General features: G+C 41.5%; 1 protein-coding gene across 3 annotated transcripts in view; it reads left to right on the top strand.

Moving 5' to 3' along the window:
* Positions 1 to 4,803: 4,803 nt before the first annotated feature.
* The window catches only part of EIF4E (eukaryotic translation initiation factor 4E), a 49,851-nt gene continuing 32,122 nt past the window's right edge, over positions 4,804 to 22,532 (top strand). Inside the window, exons 1-2 of one of the 3 annotated variants that reach the window (XM_074396489.1) lie at positions 4,861 to 4,868; positions 15,605 to 15,629. In XM_074396489.1, the coding sequence (XP_074252590.1) occupies positions 15,606 to 15,629 (24 nt within the window). In that variant the 5' untranslated portion in view covers positions 4,861 to 4,868; position 15,605. Of the gene's footprint in view, positions 4,869 to 4,909; positions 5,069 to 15,604; positions 15,630 to 22,532 lie in introns of those variants that run through there. The other 2 variants (XM_003929529.4, XM_074396490.1) reach the window with 2 other exon arrangements.

Genomic DNA, 22,532 nt, shown 5'->3' with positions numbered 1-22,532 from the left:
AAAAAGAAAACCAAAGCAGAGTAAGGGGATAATGAGTAACGGGAATGGCAATTCAGATAGGGTGATCAAGGAAGCTGTCTTTCAGGAGATGACTTTGGAACAGAGTCCTGAATGAAATGAGGAAAGGAAGTATGTGACTCTCTCATTCATTATGGGAATGTGTGCTAGTTATGGTGCTTGTTAACTGCATCCTTTTGGTTCTTAGTCACACTTCTTTATATGGGTACCGAACTATTTATATTTCTATGACTTAGTATGCCAACCAGATTTTACAGTCAGGGAAGGAAGTGCCTGTACTTCCTGTGTCCTTTAAATATCCTCCACTGATTACATAGTTCCCATTACTAACTTAGTACTTGTTGAATGGTTTCAGGTTTGGTAAATGAACTTGGAATTTTAAGTCCTTTGAAGAGCAATAAAGAATAATAGAGAATAAACAGAGAAAAAGGATAGAAAAATAAAACATAAAATTTCAGCTCTGTATATTTAAGATTGGCAGAATCAAAACAACCACATACACACGTCCATAAAAACCACATACACACATCCATAAAAACCTAATCATTAAATCTTTGACAAGGTAGAATCTCAAATAGGCAAAGACAGATGAACGGTCATAAAACACACACAACAAAGCATATACAAAAACAGAGATTTTCCTGAAACTCTGTGCTTGGAAAAAAAAATAAAGAAAAATGTTGAAAACTATTTTTAAAATGGAAAGAAACTAATTCGTAAAGAATAGAGCATCCATAAGTATTGTAAAAGTGTAAGTCTTATTTGACTGATCAAGAGAAAACTTAATGAAAATAAAAACTGTTTAAAAAAAGTTTTGGCCGGGCGCAGTGGCTCAAGCCTGTAATCCCAGCACTTTGGGAGGCCGAGGCGGGTGGATCACAAGGTCGAGAGATCGAGACCATCCTGGTCAACATGGTGAAACCCCGTCACTACTAAAAATACAAAAAATTAGCTGGGCATGGTGGCGCGTGCCTATAATCCCAGCCTGAACCCAGGAGGCGGAGGTTGCGGTGAGCCGAGATCACGCCATTGCACTCCAGCCTGGGTAACAAGAGCGAAACTCCATCTCAAAAAAAAAAAAAAAAAAAAAAAAAAAAAAAAGTCTTAAGCTGGGTGCGGTGGCTCATGCCTATAATCCCAGCACTTTGGGAGGCCGAGGTGGGTGGATCACGAGGTCAGGAGATGGAGACCATCCTAGCTAACACGGTGAAACCCTGTCTCTACTAAAAAAAAATACAAAAATTTAGGCGGGTGTGGCGGCACCTGCCTGTAATCCCAGCTACAGGGGAGGGTGAGGCAGGAGAATAGCTTGAACCTGGGAGGAGGTTGCAGTGAGCCGAGATCGCGACACTGCACTACAGTCTGGGTGACAGAGCAAGACTCCATCTCAAAAAAAAAAAAAAAAAAGATTTTAGGAACATCACTGGTTTTCAGTCCCATGTAAGTGTTTCCTTGCCAAGTTCATAGATTTTTTGCTGTTATGTAACAGCTTCATGAAAATAGGACATCTGAGGCTGGTGCAGTAACTTATGCCTGTAATCCCAGCACTTTGGGAGGCCAAGGTGGGTGGATCACAAAGTCAGGAGTTTGAGACCAGCCTGGCCAACACGGTGAAAACCCATCTCTACTAAAAATATGAAAATTAGCCAGGCATGGTGGTATGCACCTGTAATCCCAGCTATTCAGGAGGCTGAGGTACAAAAATCAGTTGAACCAGGAGACAGAAGTTGCAGTGAGCCAAGATTGTGCCACTGTACTCCAGTCTGGGTGGCAGAGTGAGACTCCATCTCAAAAGAAAGGAAGGAAGGAAGGAGGGTAGGAAGGAAGGAAGGAAGGAAGGAAGGGAGGGACGGAGGGAGGGAAGGAAGAAAGAAAGAAAATAGGACATTTGGAATGGTGGCTCATGCCTGCAATCCCAGCACTTTGGCAGGCCCAGGCAGGGGGACTGCTTGAGCCAGGACTTTGAGACCAGCCTGGGGAACACAGTTGGCTTCCCCCACCTCCCCCCATCTCTGCAAAACATAAAAAAATTAGCCAGGCATAGTGGCCCATGCCTGTAGTCCTAATTACTTGGGAAGCTGAGGTGGGAAGATCCTGTGAACTCAGGTCAAGGCTGCAGTAAGCCATAATCATGTCACTGCACTCCATCGTGGGTAACAGAGTGATACCTTGAAAAAGAAAGAAAGAAAGAAAGAAAGAAAGAAAGAAAGAAAGAAAGAAAGAAAGAAGAAAGAGAGAGAGAGAGAGAAAAAGAGAAAGAAGAAAGGGGCTGGGTGAAGTGGCTCAAGCCTGTAATCCCAGCACTTTGGGAGGTCGAGGTGGGTGGATCATGAGGTCAAGAGATCAAGACCATCCTGGCCAACATGGTAAAACCCTGTCTCTACTAAAAATACAAAAAAAAATTTTAGCTGGGAGTGGTGGTGTGAGCCTGTAGTCCCAGCTACCCGGGAGGTTGAGGCAGGAGAATTGCTTGAACCCAGGAGGCAGAGGTTGCAGTGAACTGAGATTGTGCCACTGCACTCCAGCCTGGTGACTGGTGACAGAGCAAGACTCTGTCTCAAAAAAAAAAAAAAAAAAAAAAAGAAGAAGAAGAAAGGAAGGAAGGAAAGAAGATAGGAAGAAAATAGGAAATCTATGCTGTCTCTTTGTCTCTTCAAAGAAGGTAACCCGACACCAGCAACAGAAAATACCAATGCTGGCCTGGCACGGTGGCTCAAGCCTGTAATCCCAGCACTTTGGGAGGCCGAGGCAGGCGGATCACAAGGTCAAGGGATCGAGACCATCCTGGTCAACATGGTGAAACCCCGCCTCTACTAAAAATTATTTGGGCATGGTGGCGCATGCCTGTAATCCCAGCTACTCAGGAGGCTGAGGCAGGAGAATTGCCTGAACCCAGGGGGCGGAGGTTGCAGTGAGCCAAGATCGCGCCATTGCACTCCAGCCTGGGTAACAAGAGAGAAACTCCGTCTCAAAAAAAAAAAAAAAAAAAAAAAGAAAGAAAATACCAATGCCATCAACTGAAATTACTTTGGATAGTCTAAGTAACTGTAGATAGTCTTTGTAAGTAGAAATTCACTAACCTGTTTATCTTTTATAATTCTACCTACTTTAAAACCTAGTAGAGCTAAGCTCTAACGAAAGCTAGACAAAAGCTTTCATTAATCACTTCTGATATTCAGGTAAACCAAAACATATGAACAGGCAATAGCTTTGGGTTCTTATACAGCCTCAATTATGTGTTAGTCAACTCAAGCATCCATTATGTACTCAATAATAGGTATGACACAGCTCTGGACCTCAGTAACATAAGCAGACAGGCACCGGCAGCCTGCATACACTCCTTTTCCCGGGGTCAACATTATTAAGAAGCATGAGAAATAGTAATGAGACAGTGTCTTCTTCATTAGAACCTTGGGAATCTCCTAGATTTCTACATCTCTATTTGTAATAGCCAGATTGTGCAAAAAACACGGTCTTGAGAAATGATAGCACAGTATCTTAGAGGGAAAGAAAATGTAAGATGCCAATGTGGGGACAAATTTCTGATTGCCAGTGATTGTGAGCTTAACAATAATTTCGTGAACATGAAATCCTCTACTGAGGGCAGCTGCAGTTGTAAAGGAAAAAAAAATGAAACTTTAAAACTACACTGGTGTACATCGTAATTAAATAAAATAAACATAAGAAAAAAATTTAAACTTCGTTAAAAAAACAAACAGGAGAAACAGCTGGTCTTTAAGAAGGCACGAGGTTGCTTATTCTGAAGCATTTCTAGAGTCCGATGCATTTTCAAAGCTGGTTACAGTCATTACCAAAGCACACCCTTGTGAGGTAAGTGTATCATCACCTTTGGTTCATAAATGGAAAAGCTGAGGCGCCGAGTGATTAAGTCACTCGCCTAAGGAGAATGAGTCAACGTCAAGAGTCATAGTTGACCCAGCCTAACGACTCCAGACCAGCAGTCCAGGGCTTAGTCAGCGGGGCCCGGAGTGGCTTCCCTGGCTGGCACCTGGACTTAGGCTACTTCCGTGCACGTTAAAGCAGAATATTGGAACGGTTGCACAGAACTTCCAAATAATTTTTACTGCCACGCAAGATTTAGCCCTGAGGTCCTAATCTCAGGATTCGGGATAGGAAAAGCTGTCCTCCCCTCCACCTCGCCCCAGGCCGGTGGCAAGCGGGTACAGCGGGCGGTTCTGCCCATCCCTTTTCGCAGAGATGGCAGCGAGTGACCACCAGCATTAGCGGAGCCAGGGGACGGGGGAGGGTTCATTATTGCCTAAACGACTCTGCATCGCTGCCTCTTTTTGAAACTAAGAGAAAATGGTGGGAGGTCAAAAGAAAACTAAGTAAACACACAGGAAACTTGTCCTGGGACCTTGACTAAGCAAATGAAGCCTTATTGTGTGTCCTGAGCCTGCAGTTCCCAACCTTTCGGGGAAGATGGGCAGACAGGGCGACATGGGCCACAGAAGGCATGGCTGGCAGTAAACGTGACCGCAGCTATTCAGGCGGAAGAGCTGAGGACTGCAACTATCCTCCAGCACGCGAGTGTCCGCCGCGCTGAGAACCGCGAACCCTACCGATCGACCACGTGACCAGTCCTTTTTAAAAAAAACTTCTTTGCCTAAAAAAAAAAAAAGGGTGGGGGAGAGACTCCACTTCCCAGAAGCCTCTCGTTACCCACGCAGCCGCAGTGTTGCGCAGGCGCCGCCAGGGCCAAACGGACACGTCCGTCACGTGGCCAGTAGCTGGCCAATCCGGTTTGAATCTCATTTTTTTCCTCTCTCACCCCCCCTTCTGGAGCGGTTGTGCGATCAGATCGATCTAAGATGGCGACTGTCGAACCGGTGAGTATTGCCTTTAGCCCCCACCCCCACGGGTCCCCGCGCTCCGTCTCTCTTCCGACTGGGAGAGTCCACGGGACTGCGTTCCCGGCGCGCACTCTACCCCTTGCCGCCCCCTCCCCCTCATGTTGGACCTGAACTCCCGCGGACAAGTGGGGAGGTCCCGGAGGCTGGCCGAGGCGGCGTGTAGCGCACACTTTCTGGTGGGGGCCCGAGAGCTGGGGGAGCGGTGTGGGGGAGGGGCGGCGTGGCGCCTCCCGTGGAGCCGCGAGGTATCTACAGGGTGGAGGGTAGCCGGGGCTCTGTGCTAGGTGTGTGGGGATGGTGTCTTCGTGATCGGAGGGCGCGGGGCCGGCTCCCAGCCAGCCCTGGGATCCGCAGGCAGGGTGGGCGGTCAGCCGGCCTGGAGTGAGTTGGAGGAGGGAGCTCCGGGGCAGCCTTTCCCTTCCTCCAGAGCTCCAGCCCCGGCGCTCGGGTGTGGGGCGCGCGCACGTCTTCCTTAGGCGGGTGGACTGGGGAGCCGGTGGGCGAGTGTTGCCGGAGGATGGGTTAGGCGGGAGTGGTGCCGTTGCACGCGCACTGGAGCTTCGACCTCGCCTCGGGGAGTTGAGAGGAGCGAACGCCTGTTAATCCAGCGTGCTGGAGAGTTAGAGGGGTTTGCGCCAGTGGAGGCGAGAAAGGTTTGGGGTGGGGAGGAAGACTCCTGTCTCACGGTCAAGCTCTCCAAGTAAAATTAGGGATGGTGGTGGTGAGAAGGGGTATCATATTGTCCTCGCCCCTCCATGCTTGGGACTGGGCTGTCATGGAGGAGGGAAGGGGGTGGAGCGAGGCCTACTGATCGCTTTAGCCGGTCGGCTAGCCGGCCGGACCTGCTTCGTTTCACACGCGCTGGTCTTCCATTCATTCATCCTTTCCGCGCAGTGCGCACGCCTCAGAGAATGCAAATGGGTCTAGAGCCCTCTGTTCTTCGAGTCTTTATCGCCTGGAAGATTTCTGAGACGCAGTTTATTGGAAATAGAAACTTTTAAATTTACTTTCCATTTGATTTTTTTTTTTCTTTTTATCCATGCTACAGGCTTTCCTTTGAATTTAGGCACCGTTTTAAACTTAACTGAAGGAAGTTGGTCCCAGGGTGGAAGGTTTGTAGTTACTCTTAAAGCAGAGTGTTTTTTTCTTATTTTGGTTTGCTAGTACTGGCTCACTGAAACTTCTGGGCCCCTGTTGCCTTTTTAGAAATGACGCAGCTAAGTGACAGTGTCTTGGGTGCATAATGGAGTTTATTAGTGATCAGAAAACCTTTCACACTCTGGAACCAGCTAGAACTTGGTTGCCAGATACTTTTGTGTGTCTTTTAATGGTAGCCTGTGGTTTTGCTAATGGTTTACCAGTTTGCTTTGACTTTTAAAGACTTATAAAACGATTTCAAAAACTCTTATAGACTACACAGAGGCTTATTTTTCATTGTGTTGCTGTAAACTCTGCTTACCTTGTCAGAATTCAAGGCAGCTTTTCTGCTTGCTTACTTTTTTTTTTTTATTGGCACCAGTTTTCATTTATGTTCCTGGGAATTAGATTGACTGAAGAACTCTTTAAGTTGTTGATATAGTTAACTGACTTTAGGACATTAATGCTACATAACACTAATGAAGGATAAGTGTGTAAAACATAAATGTTAAACCCTTTTGACAGGTTCTGATGTCCACTTTTGACTAGATCTCTTCCTACCCCACTATACTGGTGTCAGTACAAAGCATTACATCTGGTAATAGGGGCAAGGCTACAGGTCTGTAAACTACAAAACAGTAATAAATTCTGTTAAGTTTCTATCACATTGAGGTCCTTTGGATTTTGCAGTTTTCGCAGTTTTGTTTCAGCAGCACAGAACAGAACTACAAAGTGATGAAGGACTATTTTGAGCTAGTAAATATTAAAAGCTCCTGATATATCCAAGGTCTTGTACCAAGTGTTCTTTAGGATACGAAGTGATATGAGATGTGACTCTATACCTTGTTGAATGTAAATTTTTTTTTTTTTTTTCTGATACGGAGTTTCACTCTTGTTACCCAGGCCGGAGTGCAATGGCGCGATCTCAGCTCACCACAACCTCCGCCTCCCGGGTTCAAGCAATTCTCCTGCCTCAGCCCCCCGAGAAGCTGGGACTACAGCGTGCGCCACCATGCCCAGCTAATTTTTTTTTTGTATTTTTAGTAGAGACGAGGTTTCACCATGTTGACCAGGATGGTCTCGATCTCTTGACCTCGTGATCCACCCATCTCAGCCTCCCAAAGTGCTGGGATTATAGGCGTGAGCCACCGCGCCCAGCCGAATGTAAATTCTTAAGGAGCTTAATTCCTAGGGATGTGGTCAGTGATACAGTATTTGTTCTGGTGCAGACTGGGAGATTTGGATGGTACGTTTAAATTTGGGGAATAGGATAGGGGAACCTAAAAACAGTGTGCGAAGGTGGAAACTAAAGTATTTTGAGAATGTATATAAAATAGTATCAAAATGTTTATTTTTAGTGGAAAATGAAAATTTTTAGTACTTTTAATGTACCCTTGTCCACAGGCTGGTTATGTAGAATTATTTTTGGCAGTTTTAAATAGTTGGATTTTGTGTGTGTGGGGGGGTGCAGGATCTTTCTCTGTTACTGGGGCTGGAGTGCAGTGGTGTGATCCTGGGCTCAAGAGATGCTCCCATCTCAGCCTCTTGTGTAGCAAGAACTACAGGCGTTGGCCACCAAGCCCAGGCCACCACTCTCTTTTTTTTTTTTTTGAGATGGAGTTTCTCTCTTGTTACCCAGGCTGGAGTGCAATGGCGCGATCTCGGCTCACCGCAACCTCCGCCTCCTGGGTTCAGGCAATTCTCCTGCCTCAGCCTCCTGAGTAGCTGAGATTACAAGCACGCGCCACCATGCCCAGCTAATTTTTTGTGTTTTTAGTAGAGACGGGGTTTCACCATGTTGACCAGGATGGTCTCGATCTCTTGACCTCGTGATCCACCCGCCTCGGCCTCCCAAAGTGCTGGGATTACAGGCTTGAGCCACCGCCCCCGGCCTCTCGGATAATTTTTAAATTTTTTGTGGAGATGGAATCTCGTGATGGTTACCCCGGCTGGTCTCAAACTCCTGAACTAAAGTGATTCTCCCACCTTGGCCTCTCAAAGTGTTGGGATTACACGTGTGAGCCACCAAGCCTGACCTAGATTTATTTTTGAAGCAACTGGTAAGAACTGGATTGTACTTGAGGTACCCCTGCTGAAGCCTGCAAAAGTCATGTTTTTTGTTACTTCAGCTAGCATGTGAGCTTCCATAATGCTTTTCTGCTGTGCGTAATCGTAAACACTTAAAAGGAGCCATGGGTTTTTCCTCCCTATCCCATTATTTGTAGGTATCCGGATGATTTTTTTTCCATGGACGTGACATAAAGTATTTTCAGCTTGATATTGTTGTGTGTTCTTCCCTTTCTATGAGTTCAGTTACGGAAGATGTGGCCCACAGATATTAAATTTGTTGAGAAGCTTGAAAGGGAAAAACATTTTACCTCCTAACAGATAATTTGGCAAAAATTTAAACATAAGGACAAACAATACTCTGCTGTTATTCTATTGGCATTTGAATTGTGACTAGGTCAAAATTAGGTTTAATACTAGTGTGTGAAAATGACAAGGCAATTTCCTTAGGTCATCTTACCTCTAGTGGGTCTTGTTTCTTTGTAGCTTCATTGTTATTCTACATCCTTCATCCTTCACTATTAGAATTAAACGTTTTTTTGCAGTTCCTTTTGAGGTAAGAGATTAATTTTGGTTTCTTTAGCTTAACTGAAGGTATATAATTTTTAGCTCTTGGAATTTTTAAAAGTATATTAATTTCATAAGTAAATCAACTTGGACAGTCAGCTGATCTAATGCTTCCTTTTTTATGCTTTGGAAACATGCTTTGTGCTATGCAGCTTATTAATAAGAGTAAATAAGGCTTAAATACATATTGACAAATATGTGTTGTGGTATTTAATTCAAATTAATGAACTATTGAATGCCAGGCAGACTGCAAATTAATGTTTTTTTTTTTTTTTTTTTTTTTTTTTTCCTTAATGGAAGAACCCACTATATCGGAGTTCTTCGATAATCCACATAAATTTGGTTCTGGTGTTCCTGTTCCAAATTTCTTCAGTTAAAAGAAAAAATATACCAGCCTGGTGTGGTGCTTCATATCTCAGCATTTTGGGAGGCCAAATCACTTGAGGTCAGATGTTCGAGACCAGCCTGGCCAATATGGTGAAACCCCATCTCTACTAAAAATACAAAAATTAGCTAGGCGTGGTGTTAGGTGTCTGTAATCCCAGCTACTGGGGAGGCCAAGGCAGGAGAATTGCTTGTACCTGGAGGTGGAGGTTGCAGTGAGGTGAGATCGCGCCACTGTACTCCAGCCTGGGCGACAGAGTGAAACTCTTATAAAAAAAAAAATATATATATATATATATATATATATATATATATACCAAATTTCACACTTCATTTTATAATCAGAGTTACTGTGCATGATTATTAGACTTAGAGAAATTCAATGTAGACATTCAGTTTACACACAGAAGTTGCAGAAGGGATAATATGCAAAATGAATTATGTAAGCTTACTCTCATTTGGACAGAAAACTGTAGGAAAAAAACATTTAAGTAAAATATTGTTTAATTTACATAAAGTTAGGAATATGATATAAGTACCAGTATCCCTGGGCGTAACAAGGAACCTGTGAAATGTTCTAGCAATGGTAATTTCTACTTTGCCTCCTCTGCTACCATTGGAAATGTCCTTAATCTATTAGTACCAGTGAGTTGCACCATTTTAGTCAGAGACTTTTGTGAGAAGTAAAAATGAGCATGGGTTATAGTCTTATTTTAAAATCTGAGTTATCTTGAAGACTGAAATTTCTTAGTCCAGCTGGAAGCTGGAATAAAATATCTTACAGTGATTTTAAATGCCATATTCAAAGATAACAGTTTGTAAACTATAAGGAACTAGATAAAGTTGACGTTCTATGAATGTTTTATACTCAAATATATCCATGCGTTTACATATCATTTTTCTTCTTTTCTAGGAATTTCACATCGCTGCTTTTTAATTATCAGTCCTTAACCATTAGCAAGAAATGCAAAGCCTGTGACTCACAATCTTCAGATGCTCTCCTATCCCTACCATAAAAATCACTAGTGTTCCTTCATAAGTCCTTAATCATAGCTGCAGGAAAAGAAAGGGACTGAACTTGGTGGCTCATACATGTAATCTGAGGCTTTGGGAGACGAAGGAGGATCACTTGAGCCCAGGAGTTTGAGACCAGCCTGGGTAACATGGCGAGACCCCCAGAAAATGAACTAGATGTGGTGGTGGGCACCTGTGTCCCAGCCACTGGGGCGGCTGAGATGGGAGGATCGGTTGAGCCTGGAAGGTCAAAGCTGCAGTGAGCTGTGATCACATCACTACACTCCAGCCTGGGTGACAGAAAGAGACCCTATCTAACCAAAAAAAGAAAAAGGATTTTTATTTTATTTACTTACTTATTTTTGAGACAGAGTCTTTCTCTGTCGCCAGGTACCAGGCTGGAGGGCAGTGGCGCAATCTTGGCTTGCTGCAGTCTCTGCCTCCTGGCTTCAAGCAATTCTCTTGCCTCAGCTCCCCCAGTAGCTGGGACTACAGGCGCTCACCACCAAGCCCAGCTAATTTTTGTATTTTTTAGTGGAGATGGGGTTTCACCATGTTGACCAGGGTGATCTGGATCTCTTGACCTCGTGATCCGCCCACCTTGGCCTCCCAAAGTGCTGGGATTACAGGTGTGAGCCAGCGCGCCTGGCTGGATTTTTATTTATTTATTTTTATTTATTATTTTTGAGATGGAGTCTTACTCTTTCGCCCAGGCGCTATCTCTGCTCACCGCAGTCTCCACCCTCTGGATTCAAACTATTCTGCCTCAGCCTCCCAAGTAGCTGGGACTACAGGTGCATGTTACCACGCCCGGCTAATTTTTATATTTTTCGTAGATATGGGGTTTCACCATGTTGGGTAGGATGCTCTCGATCTCATGATCTGCCCATCTTTGGCCTCCCAAAGTGCTGGGATTACTGGCGTGAGCCACTGCGCCCACCTTTTTGCTAGTTTTTTAAATGCATATGTAAATAGGCAGTACTTTACACTGTTTAGAACTCAAGTTTTATGCAAAAGAGTACACAGTCTCCTCATACTGACGTGTATTCAGGCAGATGACCTAGGGGCAGCCAGCATTGTCATTTGTTTAACTTAGAGATTTGTGCATATACAAGCAAATATATATATATTTATAAAAAGAAAATGGTAGCTAGCTATGTGCAGTTTTCTGGCACATTGTGTTTTTCACTTAATGTGTCTTGTAGAGCATTACATATCAGCATATAAAGCTTTCACTTCTTGTTTTTTTGATGGTATATGTTATACTATATGGTTTAACGTAATTATTTCAATGTTAATCAGTATTTAGGTCATTTCCAACCATTTGCTATTTGAAACAGTACTGGGATTGGGTTAAGTACCAGTATTCCTGGACTTAACAAGAAACTTTAGAATAAACTTTTCTCTGTATCATTCCATATATGAGATAATATATTGTAAAATAGATGTTTTGACAACAAATGGAAAAATTTTAAATTCTGTTGGTCAAATAAAACACTTTTGCGACTATAATTGGCTTTCAGGCTACAGTTTTTTTTTTTTAGTGCTCTTCCCTTTTTCAAAATGACAAAATGTTTATGTGTAAAAAAGTATAAAATATGCACTAAGTTTTTTTTAATCTTTTTTTTATGTCACTTTTCTGTGCTAGAAGTTTTTTTTAATCTTAATTTTTTTTTTTTTTTTTTAAATTTTGAGACAGAATCTCACTGTTGCCCAGACTGGAGTGCAGTGGTGTGATCTCACTGCAACCCCCGACTCCTGGGTTCACGTGATCCTCGTGCCTCAATCCCCTAGTAGCTACGACTACAGGTGTGTGCCTCAGCCTCCCAAGTAGCTGGGACTACAGGTGCATGTTACCACGCCAGCTAATTTTTGTATTTTTAGTAAAGATGGAGTTTTACCACAACTGGTCAGGGTGGTCTCAAACTCCTGGGCACAAGCAGTCCTCCCGCCTTGGGCTTCCAGAGTGCCGTGATTACAGGTGTGAGCCATCACACCTGGCCAGGTTTTAGAGTAGTAAACTGAAGAGCCATGTACCATGACCTGGGACATCATAGCAGCATTTCAGCTTTTTTAGTATTCCATGATTGCATTCTCGTGTGTTTGGCCCCTTCTCCATCTTCTTTTCTGACTTTCGAATTAATCATTTCCTTGCTTTTTATTTTTTTCTACAATATTCTCCTGTGTATATATCTTTCAGCTATGTTTAATTTTGAAAAAGCTAAAAAGCTAGATGGTGTGTAAGGGGAAAGACGGTATTGCAACTGTTGGATGAAGGCTTAAAAAAATTGTTTCTCGTTGATAGTTTGGCTTCAGCTTCCTGTAATTTCTACTAGAGCCTTGAGGAAATCAGTGGGCATGATCATGAACATGTCCTGGGAAACATAGGACTTACAGTTGTGAGGCTGCTTTGTGGACCAGGCAAAGAATCTTCAGTAAGAGAGTGGTCTTTGGGAATATGCTGGTTTGTATCTTGTTTTAAGATTAGATTAAAGCTGAACTCTTTTGGTTTGAAATTATCTAATACAGTTAGCAGGGTATAAAGGAGAGAAGAGGAACTTAATGAACACGTGGTCAAGCAGAGTTAAGTAGAGATAAAAGTTTGGACTGGACACTTGAGCATTTGGGTTTTACGTATGTGTGTGTTTAGAAAAGGTAGAATAAGGCTGGGTGCAGTGATTCACGGCTATAATCCCAGCACTTTGGGAGGCCGAGGCGGGCGGATCACGAGATCGGGAGTTTGGGAGCAGCCTTGCCAACACGGTGAAACCCCGTCTCTACTGAAAATACAAAAATTAGTGGGGTGTGGTGGCGGGTGCCTGTAATCCCAGCTACTTGGGAGGCTGAGGCAGGAGAAGCTTGAACCTGGGAGGCAGAGGTTGCAGTGAGAGAGGATCGGGTCATTGCACTCCAGCCTGGGCAACAAGAGCAAGACTTTGTCTCAAAAAAAAAAAAAGGTGTAAAGAAAAGGTAGAATAATAGGCATTTTGATCATAACAGCCTTTAAATCACATTGTTCCAATCACATTCGCCTGAATCTCATTGCTCTAGTATGGACTGTTGCCCTGTATATGGTAAGTATTTGTCTTCCCTGAATCTCTTTTTACCATGTTCCTGATTCTTTCATTGACTTTTGTGTTCCACCCCTCCATTTGCTGTGCCCTTTATCTTCTTCTTCTTTGGTTTCTTGTCTCCAGCAGTTTTTTGAGAAAAAAGTACATAGTAAAAAAATTTTTGAGACCTTGAATATTAAGCATCATGCCTGTACTTTGGCTGAACATAGAATTCTTCAGGATTCTGAAGTCATGTTCCACGGTGGACTTCTGTTGTAGCTGTTGATGAGTGTGGAATTATTCTGATAGCTTTTTAAAAATTGTTTTTTTTTTTTTTTAAAGATGGGGTTTCACCACGATGGCCAGGCTGGTCTTGAACTCCTGTCCTCAGGTGATCCACTCACCTCGGTCTCCCAAAGTGCTAGGATTACAGGCATGAGCCACCATGCCCAGCCTAAAAATTGTTTTAGTGTGAACTGTTCTTCTCTTACCCTCACTGCCTAGAAATTTGTAGACTGTTTTTCTTGTTCCTGTTTCACAGTGATATACCTTAGTATAAGTCTGTTTTCATCCATTATACTGGCTACTCATTGGGCTTTTTTAATATGGCAACTCATGTCCATCACTTCTCACAGGTTTATTGGTGATTCTCCTCTCTTTTGAAACAGTTACTCAGATATTAGATCTCTTGGACTAGTTCTCTGGGAAATTTCATTCATTTTTCAGCCTTCACTTTAAATTTCCATTTATTTTGAATTTCCAGGTATTTATTTTCTCCATTCCATCCTTTTTTTTCCTTGTTCTATGAATATTCACTTTTATGGCTTCCTATAATTGTTATATACATGCAAAATCTTAACTTATTCCTTTGAGGAAATATATAGATGTGTGTTTGTTTGTTTTGGAGACAGACCCTCACTCTGTTTCTCACGCTGGAGTGTAGTGGCATCATCTTGGCTCACTGCAACCTCTACCTCCTGGGTTCAAGCGATTCTCCCACCTGAGCCTCCCGAGTAGCTGGGATTACAGGTGCCCAACACTATACCAGCGTATTTTTTGTGTTTTTAGTAGAGATGGGGGTTTTGCCATGTTGGCCAGGCTGGTTTTGAACTCCTGACCTCATGTGATCTGCTCACCTCAGCCTCCCAAAGTGCTGGGATTACAGGCATGAGCAGAAGCAAAGTTCTGAAAAGGAAGAGCAAAGGTGAATGGGGAGCTTACCCTACCATGAGGAAAAACATTAACGGTAACAGCTGGGCACAATGGCTCATGTCTGTAATCCCAGCACTTTGGGAGGCTGAGGCAGGTAGATCACCTGAAGTCAGGAGTTCGATACCAGCCTGGCCAACATGACGAAACCTCATCTCCACTAAAAATACAAAAAATTAGATGAGTGTGGTGGCGGGTGCCTGTAATCTCAGCTACTTGTGAGGCTGAGGCAGGAGAATTGTTTGAACCCAGGAGGTAGAGGTTGCAGTGAGCCAAGATAGTGCCATTGCACTCCAGCCTGGGAGACAGAGCAAGACTCTGTCTCAAAAAAAAAAAAAAAAAAAGTAATTTGCAAAAATATGATATTGGCACAGATGGGGATGTGCAGATTATTGGAATACACTGAACAGTCCCGGAGTAGTTTCAGATGTATATTTTGGCTTTAATATAACTGTGTTATATTACATTTGGAACATATAGATCAGTGTGAAAACTGTAATCTCAACAACCAGGTGTTCTGTGGTGATATTTGGGTTCACTTGTTTGTGAACTTTAAAAAAATTTTTTTACCATATCTCTCTTCATACCCACCCCCCACCCTACCCTGCCTTTAAATACTTAATTCTCTGCTGGGTGCAGTAGCTCATGCCTGAATTCCCAGCTGAGGTGGGTGAATTGCTCAGGCCCAGGAGTTCAAGACCAGTCTAGGCAACATGGTGAAACACTGTCTTTAACTAAAATTATTAATACAAGAAACTAGCTGGGTGTGGTGGCATGCACCTGTAGTCCCAGCTACTCAGGAGGCTGAGGCAGGAGGATTGACTGAGCCCTGGAGGTCCAGACTGCAGTGAGCTGTGATTGTGTCCCCATGATCCAGCCTGGGCATCAGAGCAAGACCCTGTCTCAAAAACTACCTACCTACTTAATTTTCTTAGAGCTAAAACGGTTCAGAGAAAAATTGAGCAGAAAATACAGAGTTCCCATAACTTACTCTTTGCCCTGGTGCAGGCACAGCTTTCCCACTATCAACATCCTGCAGCAGAATGGCACATTTGTTAGAATTGATGAACCTAAATTGACATTATTGTCACCCAAGTTTATACTTGACATTAGGGTTCACTCTTGATGTTGTATATTCTGTGGGTTTTGTCAAATGTATAATGACATGTGTCTACTGTTATAATATCGTACAGAATGATTTTACTGCCCTAAAAATAAATCCTCTCTGTTCTGCTTGTTTGTATTTTCTCCATCAACCACTGATCTTTTTGTCTTTTCTAGAATGTCACAGAGTTGGGATCATACAGTATGTAGCCTTTTCAGTTTCGCTTTTTTCACTTAGTTACATGCATTTAAGTTCCTTCTGTGTCTCTTTATGGCTTACTTTATTTTAGCTCTCAGTAATGTTTCATTGTCTGGATGCACTAGAGTTTATTTAGGACTTCTTAAAATAGGTCAAAAGCAAAAAAAAAGTGCGCATTTTTTATATGGTTCTATAATCTGCTTTTCTTCAAATTTATATTAGTGGGTTTTTTGTTCGTTTGTTTTTTGAGGCGGAGTTTCGCTCTTGTTGCCTAGGCTGGAGTGCAATGGCGCCATCTTGGCTCACTGCAACCTCCGCCTCCCGGGTTCAAGTGATTCTTATGCCTCAGCCTCCCAAGTACCTGGAATTACGGGCACCCACCACCACGCCTGGCTAACTTTTTGTATATTTAGTAGAGACAGGGTTTCCCCATATTGGCCAGGCTGATCTTGAACTCCTGACCTCAGGTGATTTGCTCACCTCTGCCTCCCAAAATGCTGGGATTACAGGCATGAGCCACTGTGCCTGGCTCACACTTATATTAGTTTTAAAGTAATTTTTACAAACATGTTTAGTGCTTGCATCATAAATGCTGTGGTTTATCTGTTACCTTTTGGTTATATCTGTTGATGGATATATTGTTTCTTAGAAGTCTAATTACTGGGTTAAATAATGTAGATCTTTTTATTTTAATTTTATTATTTTTCTATTTTCTCATTTAGCTTTAACTTGAAACTCAGTAGATACTTTTACGTTTGGAAGTTCGATAGTTTATTAACTTAAACTAGGTAAATAGAAGATTACATACTCTAGTTTTGGGGACATATGAAGCTGACTATACCTGGTTTTGTACACTTTTTTAAAGAAATGTATTTCTTCAAAATATTTTCTTTTGAAAGGTGATTTTAAAACCTTGGTATCTAAAAGAGGCAGGTGGGGTGGCTCACTCACTTTAGGAAGCTGATGTGGGTGGATCACTTGAGGTCAGGAGTTCAAGACCAACCTGGCTAACGTGTCAAACCCACATCTACTAAAAATACAAAAAAATTAGCCAGGCATTGCAGTTCCAGCCACTCAAGATGCTGAGGCAGGAGAATGGCTTGAACCCAAGAGGCAGAGGTTGCAGCGAGCTGAGATTGGGCCACTGCACCCCAACCTGTGTGACAGAGTGAGAATCTGTCTCAAAAAGAATGCATCCAAGTTTTAAAATTGTTTATTTGAAGATCAGAATGAAAGTGTGGACTCTTGGGATTTTTTAAAATTAATAAAATATGTTTAAGTATAGCTTGCTGAGTATTCAGAAATATAAATCTTTAGCTATAGCCCTACAAACTTAATCAGCTCTATTCACTCATGACTTTAGTGCTACTTAATAATTTTGATTGTATAATTAGATTATTTAAATAGAGCAAACAGCTGTTGAATTTTTACACTATTTTGGACACTGCACAATTTGTACACATCATCATAACTCTTTCCTTTAGTCACCCAGCTAATAGTGATTTTTTATTATTGATTAGATGCCATTTTATATTAATTGAAAAGCACATTAAGAAGTACTGTCTTTTGAATCATAATTGATATATGATGTCTCAGGTTCTTTTACATGAAAAAAATTTCCCATGTGAGCAATGTTTTAATGTTGAAAGATTTGTATTTTGCTAAATCTCCGTGTGTTACTTTTCTGCCTCAACTTTCTAGGTTAAGGGAGGTGTACCAAAGTCATAGTGTTGATCCTTTATTACAGATAAGGAAGAAGACCTGCAAAATCCACAGCCACACTTCCATGGGTGATGCCATATTAGCTGGTATTTTTTTTTTTTACTATAAATATATATTTGAAAACTAAAAACCAAAACAGTTTAATTATCTGAGGCAGTTTTTCAATGTTTTCACCAAATTTTTTATTCTTTACAAGACAAGTGGTGAGACTATATTTGTTCTTGTGTACTAGTTAATTAATTACACTACTTTACATATTGTAAAGGGTGCTTTAGGAGGTTGCTGTGAGGAAATACATGGTTTGTTGAAAAGAACTGAGGACTAGCAGCTGCCGTCTTCATGGTTACCCTGGCTCTCTGTCCCTCCCTTCTCATGGCGCTTGTGGGACCATAGCTGATCCTGGCCTGAGACAGATTAAGACTCCTGTGGTAAAGCAATTGGTCAAGGAAAAAGTGATGTGGCTCACACCTCTAATCCTAGCACTTTGGGAGGCTGAGGTGGGCAGATCACGAGCTCAGGAGTTCAAGACCAGCCTGGTCAGCATGGTGAAACCCTGTCTCTACTAAAAATACAAAAATTAGCTTGGCATGGTGGGGTGCGCCTGTAGTCCCAGCTACTCTGGAGGCTCAGGCAGGAGAATCACTTGAACTCAGGAGACAGAGGTTGCAGTAAGCCAAGGTGCTGCCACTGCACTCTAGCCTGGCAGCAGAGCGAGACTCTTGTCTAAAAGAAAGCAAAAAGAAAAAGAAAAACTGATGTATGAAAAAGAAGGAAAACAACAAGAAGAAAAGAATAAATGAGAGCTGAAGATGATGAAAATGATGCCATTAAAAAGCAGGCAGAAATCCTGCAAGAATCCCAGGTGGTAAGCTTGATTGCCAGCACAGGTTAGAAGCTACATATACCATTCTTTGGCAGATGTTAGAAAGTGAAAAAGACTTGGAAGAAGCTGAGGAATATAAAGAATACTTAGTACTGGATTCAGTAAAGTTAGAAGCCTGAAACTTTTCTGTACAGGATGTTTTTTGCGTTAAATCCTGGGGTCCAGTTTACATTTAATTATTTTTGACCATTGCTGTGTGTTCAGGTGGGAGAATGTGATTCTTTTTATGTGGTTGTATATATTTCTTTGCCTAATTTAATATGTCAAATAAATGACAAAACTGAGAAACTGAGTGGATACTAGAAGGAACAGAAAAGTATGAAGTTTGTTTACATATTTGTATTAAATAATGTTCTCATTAAAGTTATTTGTACACATAAAAGAGGTTTTTACTTACACTTAACCTGTGTGTGTGTGAGATATTTGACCAAGAGGTATTTAGTGTCCTGTTTTGCATAATACAAACTCAATATGTAGTTGCTTTTTTTTTCTGGTAGTGGAATTTTTTGTGTGTTTGGGAGGAAAGGTGAGGTGTACCATTCATGCCTTTTTTACTCGTTTATTGGCAGTGACATGGCATTGGCAGGATGAGCAAAAGTATTGAGCCTGAAGCTGTAGAGCAGAGCACAATATATATTATAGGGTTATGTTGCCTAGAAAGAAGCTTTGTAACCATATAATTTATTCAGTCCTGGTCACCTTTGAGAGTGAATGCGAGTTCTAGTAACAATTATACTGACATAGCAAACAGGTAGAATTAGGACATGTGGTATTTGTAGCTGTAAACCCTGATAGTCTGGATTTAAATGACATGTTTATTTTTCTGGGGCTTGGTTTTATCTGAAGAGTGGAGACAATAATAGTTGTTTCACAGGGATTGTGAAGATTGACTGTATTGAGATGATTTATGATATATTGAGATAATACGTATGAAAATACGTAGTGCATGGCCTGGTAGTCAGTGCTTGGTAAATGCTCCCTATCAAGTAAAAACTCATAGGTGTGAGCTTGTCAAAATCATAAAGCACCCCCCCTTTTCTGTTCTTACTATGTCTATCCTGCCCATTGTTTCATACCTTTATTTAATATAGTGCCTTCAATTTACTGGAATATTGTGTTAGTACCTTGTAGAAATAATTGCAGCTGTCTTTGCCATATGTAGCATTTACATTTCTAATATGGACACAGATGGTCTTTCCAATTCAGCTACAGAAAGTGAAGCAAGGAAGGGGGAATTATAAGGAAGTGCTACTAGATATGGGTTACCAATCATATTGTTATTCATTATTTGGTGCTGTAGCCTTGACTGTACACATTTATTTTGTGTCATCAGGAAGGGGGAGAATGTTGGTATCACAATTATTTGGGTATGATAACAGTCATCTGGGTAGTTATTTCTAAGTTAATCACCAGTTCTTTTTCTTTTCATATCCCTGCTTACTGTGTGTATGATTGGGGGTGGGGTCAAGGTGGGGAAGGTCTGGTGCAAGGATTTGAGGGTAGATAGAAGTTAATGAGCCAGGACAGTAATTTAGAGAACATACTCTAGGTAGTTTAGGTTACCACTCACACTTTAGTATATTACTAGGATATGAATGTTGGTGATTTATCTTCTACTGTTCTTAAAATGTTTTCTTCATCTTAAAATTTAAAGGGCTAGCCAAACCTCCTCCAGAGTTTGAAGTCTGGTTCAGTATGCCACATTTACTCAGGTCTTAGTAAACTTTTCCTTTTTTTTTTTTTTTGAGATGGAGTTTCACTCTTATTACCCAGGCTGGAGTGCAATGGCGCAATCTTGGCTCACCGCAATCTCCGCCTACTGGGTTCAAGCAATTCTCCTGCCTCAGCCTCCCGAGTAGCTGGGACTACAGGCATGTACCACCATGCTCAGTTAATTTTTGTATTTTTAGTAGAGATGGGGTTTCACCTTGTTGACCAGGATGGTCTCGATCTCTTGACCTTATGATCCACCTGCCTCGGCCTCCCAGAGTGCTGGGATTACAGGCATGAGCCACCACGCCCAGCAACTTTTTCTTTTTTTAAATAAATTATTATTATTATTATTATAAAGACAGGATTTCACCATGTTGTTCAGGCTGGTCTTGAACTCCCGATCTCAGGTGATCCGCCTGCCTTGGCCTCTTAAAGTGCTTGGATTACAGGCGTGAGCCACCACGCCTGGCCAGTAAACTTTTAAATTAAAATAATCTCAAGTACTGATTGCTAATGGTAGCTGACAGTTATTGATCACTTAAGTGCCAAACTCTTGGATTGTTGATGAAAACCCACACAGCACTTTTTACAAGTGAAGAAACTGCTCCTTACAGGGCTTTTAAGGACTTACCCTAAGGATCACTTAAACAATCCCTATTCTCTGAAAATTTTCTCCTCTCACTTTAGATTTAAAGGACTCATCAAACAGGGATTAGAGGTGGATCCAGGCTGTGTTGTTGAGCTTTGGCTTTTACCCATTTTGTAGTATTGCCTCCTAGTGCATCAGAGATTAGTAAACCTGGGATTGCTCTTACTATTATCAGAGAAAAACTGTAGTAGTGAAGCCCCAGCCTGGTTTATACAGACTGTCAGTTGCAGCAGCATTTGGAAGCACGAAGGATGGTATGTGAATAAATGTGCTGATGTAGAATTTCTTTCTTCCTCTAGCCCCTTTTTTGTGCCTTATTTTCATACTTGATTTCAATGTCCTTTATGCTATTGCTTGGTAATAAATAGTTCAGCTCAATGGTATATTCTAGCCATTCATTAATTCACGGAGGCCAAGAGTATGGGGAATGAGGCCAAAGATACGCCTTCAGTACAGAAAAGGGGAAATACGGTATCTGGGAGTACCTTTAAAGGTAGGAAAAGTAGGTTTCCTCACTTGAATGTTACTTTAAAATGACTTTACATTGTCATAAATCATTATTGTTCTGGGAGGAATATCTATATCTACATATATCAGAAAGAATTTAAGAAGGAAGAAAGTGATAAATATAATTAAAAAATTTTCCTTCTAAAATCATATAACACAACTCAGCATAGTGTCTGGCCATACAGTTTGCTGTGAATGAATGAATGGAAAGCCAGGTAACCATACACTTAAAATTTTTAGCTACTTTTAAAAAATCAATTATTATTTTGCATTTCCCATGTACCAGACAGTTTAAATGCATTTATTTTTTAATTCATTTAATCCCTAGTGATCCTAGGAGATAAATGTCACAGTGCCCATTTTAAGATGAGGAAATTGAGGCCGCAGAAGTTACTTGCTCTGAATTTTACAACTGTGAATGGCAGAGCTGGGATTCCAACATGATGGTTCTAGAGGGTGTAATTTGAATTAGTGCATCTCATATTATGGTGAAAAACTGGTTTGTGTTTGTTTTTTAATTTTAATTTAATTTTTTAGAGACATTGTCTTACTGTTTGCCCAGGCTGGAGTGCAGTGGTGCTATCATAGCTCACTGCAGCCTTTGAACTTCTGGGCTCAAGTGATTTTTCTGTTTTGGCCTCCTGGGCTCAAGAGATCCTCCTGCTTTGGCCTCCCAAGGTGTTGGGATTACAGGGATGAGCCACCATGCCTGGCCCTTTAAAAAAATTTCTAATATAATACTTTTGTAAAATGATAAACATGAAGACATGCATACAAAATATAAGCCTGATTTTGATTAGTTTCAGCAGATATGAAACTGTCAAATTGCTACAAATTTTCTAAGTGTTTACTTTGCATGTCTATACTTAACCTCACTGTCAACCATGACCAGTTTGTAGACCAGCAGTGTAGTAGTCTGTGGATAGTTTGTGGACTATACTTTGAGTTACTGGTTCAAACCATTATTAGTGCCCAGGGGGAATAATGATTATTGCATACTTCAAATAAGGTGTCGGGTGATTTAACCTGGAAAAAATTTTTTAGAAATTCCTGTGAGTAAATAGATGGTTTTTAATGTGTATTTGGATTGAGAGTTGCTAAGAAATCTTAAAATGTTCAAAGCCGTGGAAAAGCACATCACGGTTTTGGAATTTAAGCAATGTAGATTTGAACATGGTGAGGAGAATCTAAAATTTAGTCAGATTTATTGAAAACACCACAGAATGATGCTAGACCTGGGAAATACTTGCCTCTATAATATTAGGATTGTCCCATAAGATTAATAATATACCTGTGCTAATTTTGCAGAATGTAGTAAAAAGCTACCTGACATTCTTGGCAGCTAATTGTTAGAGTTTTTTCGCCCTTGCTTGTCTTTTTTCTTCCCTTTCAACTTTCTTTTATTCCTATGACAGTTTATTCAGCCCTGGGT

The sequence above is a fragment of the Saimiri boliviensis genome, chromosome 3, assembly GCF_048565385.1.
Source record: "Saimiri boliviensis isolate mSaiBol1 chromosome 3, mSaiBol1.pri, whole genome shotgun sequence".
Lineage (NCBI taxonomy): Eukaryota > Metazoa > Chordata > Mammalia > Primates > Cebidae > Saimiri > Saimiri boliviensis.
Note: the sequence above shows the minus strand (reverse complement) of the source record. Positions and strands in the feature narration are given on the sequence as shown.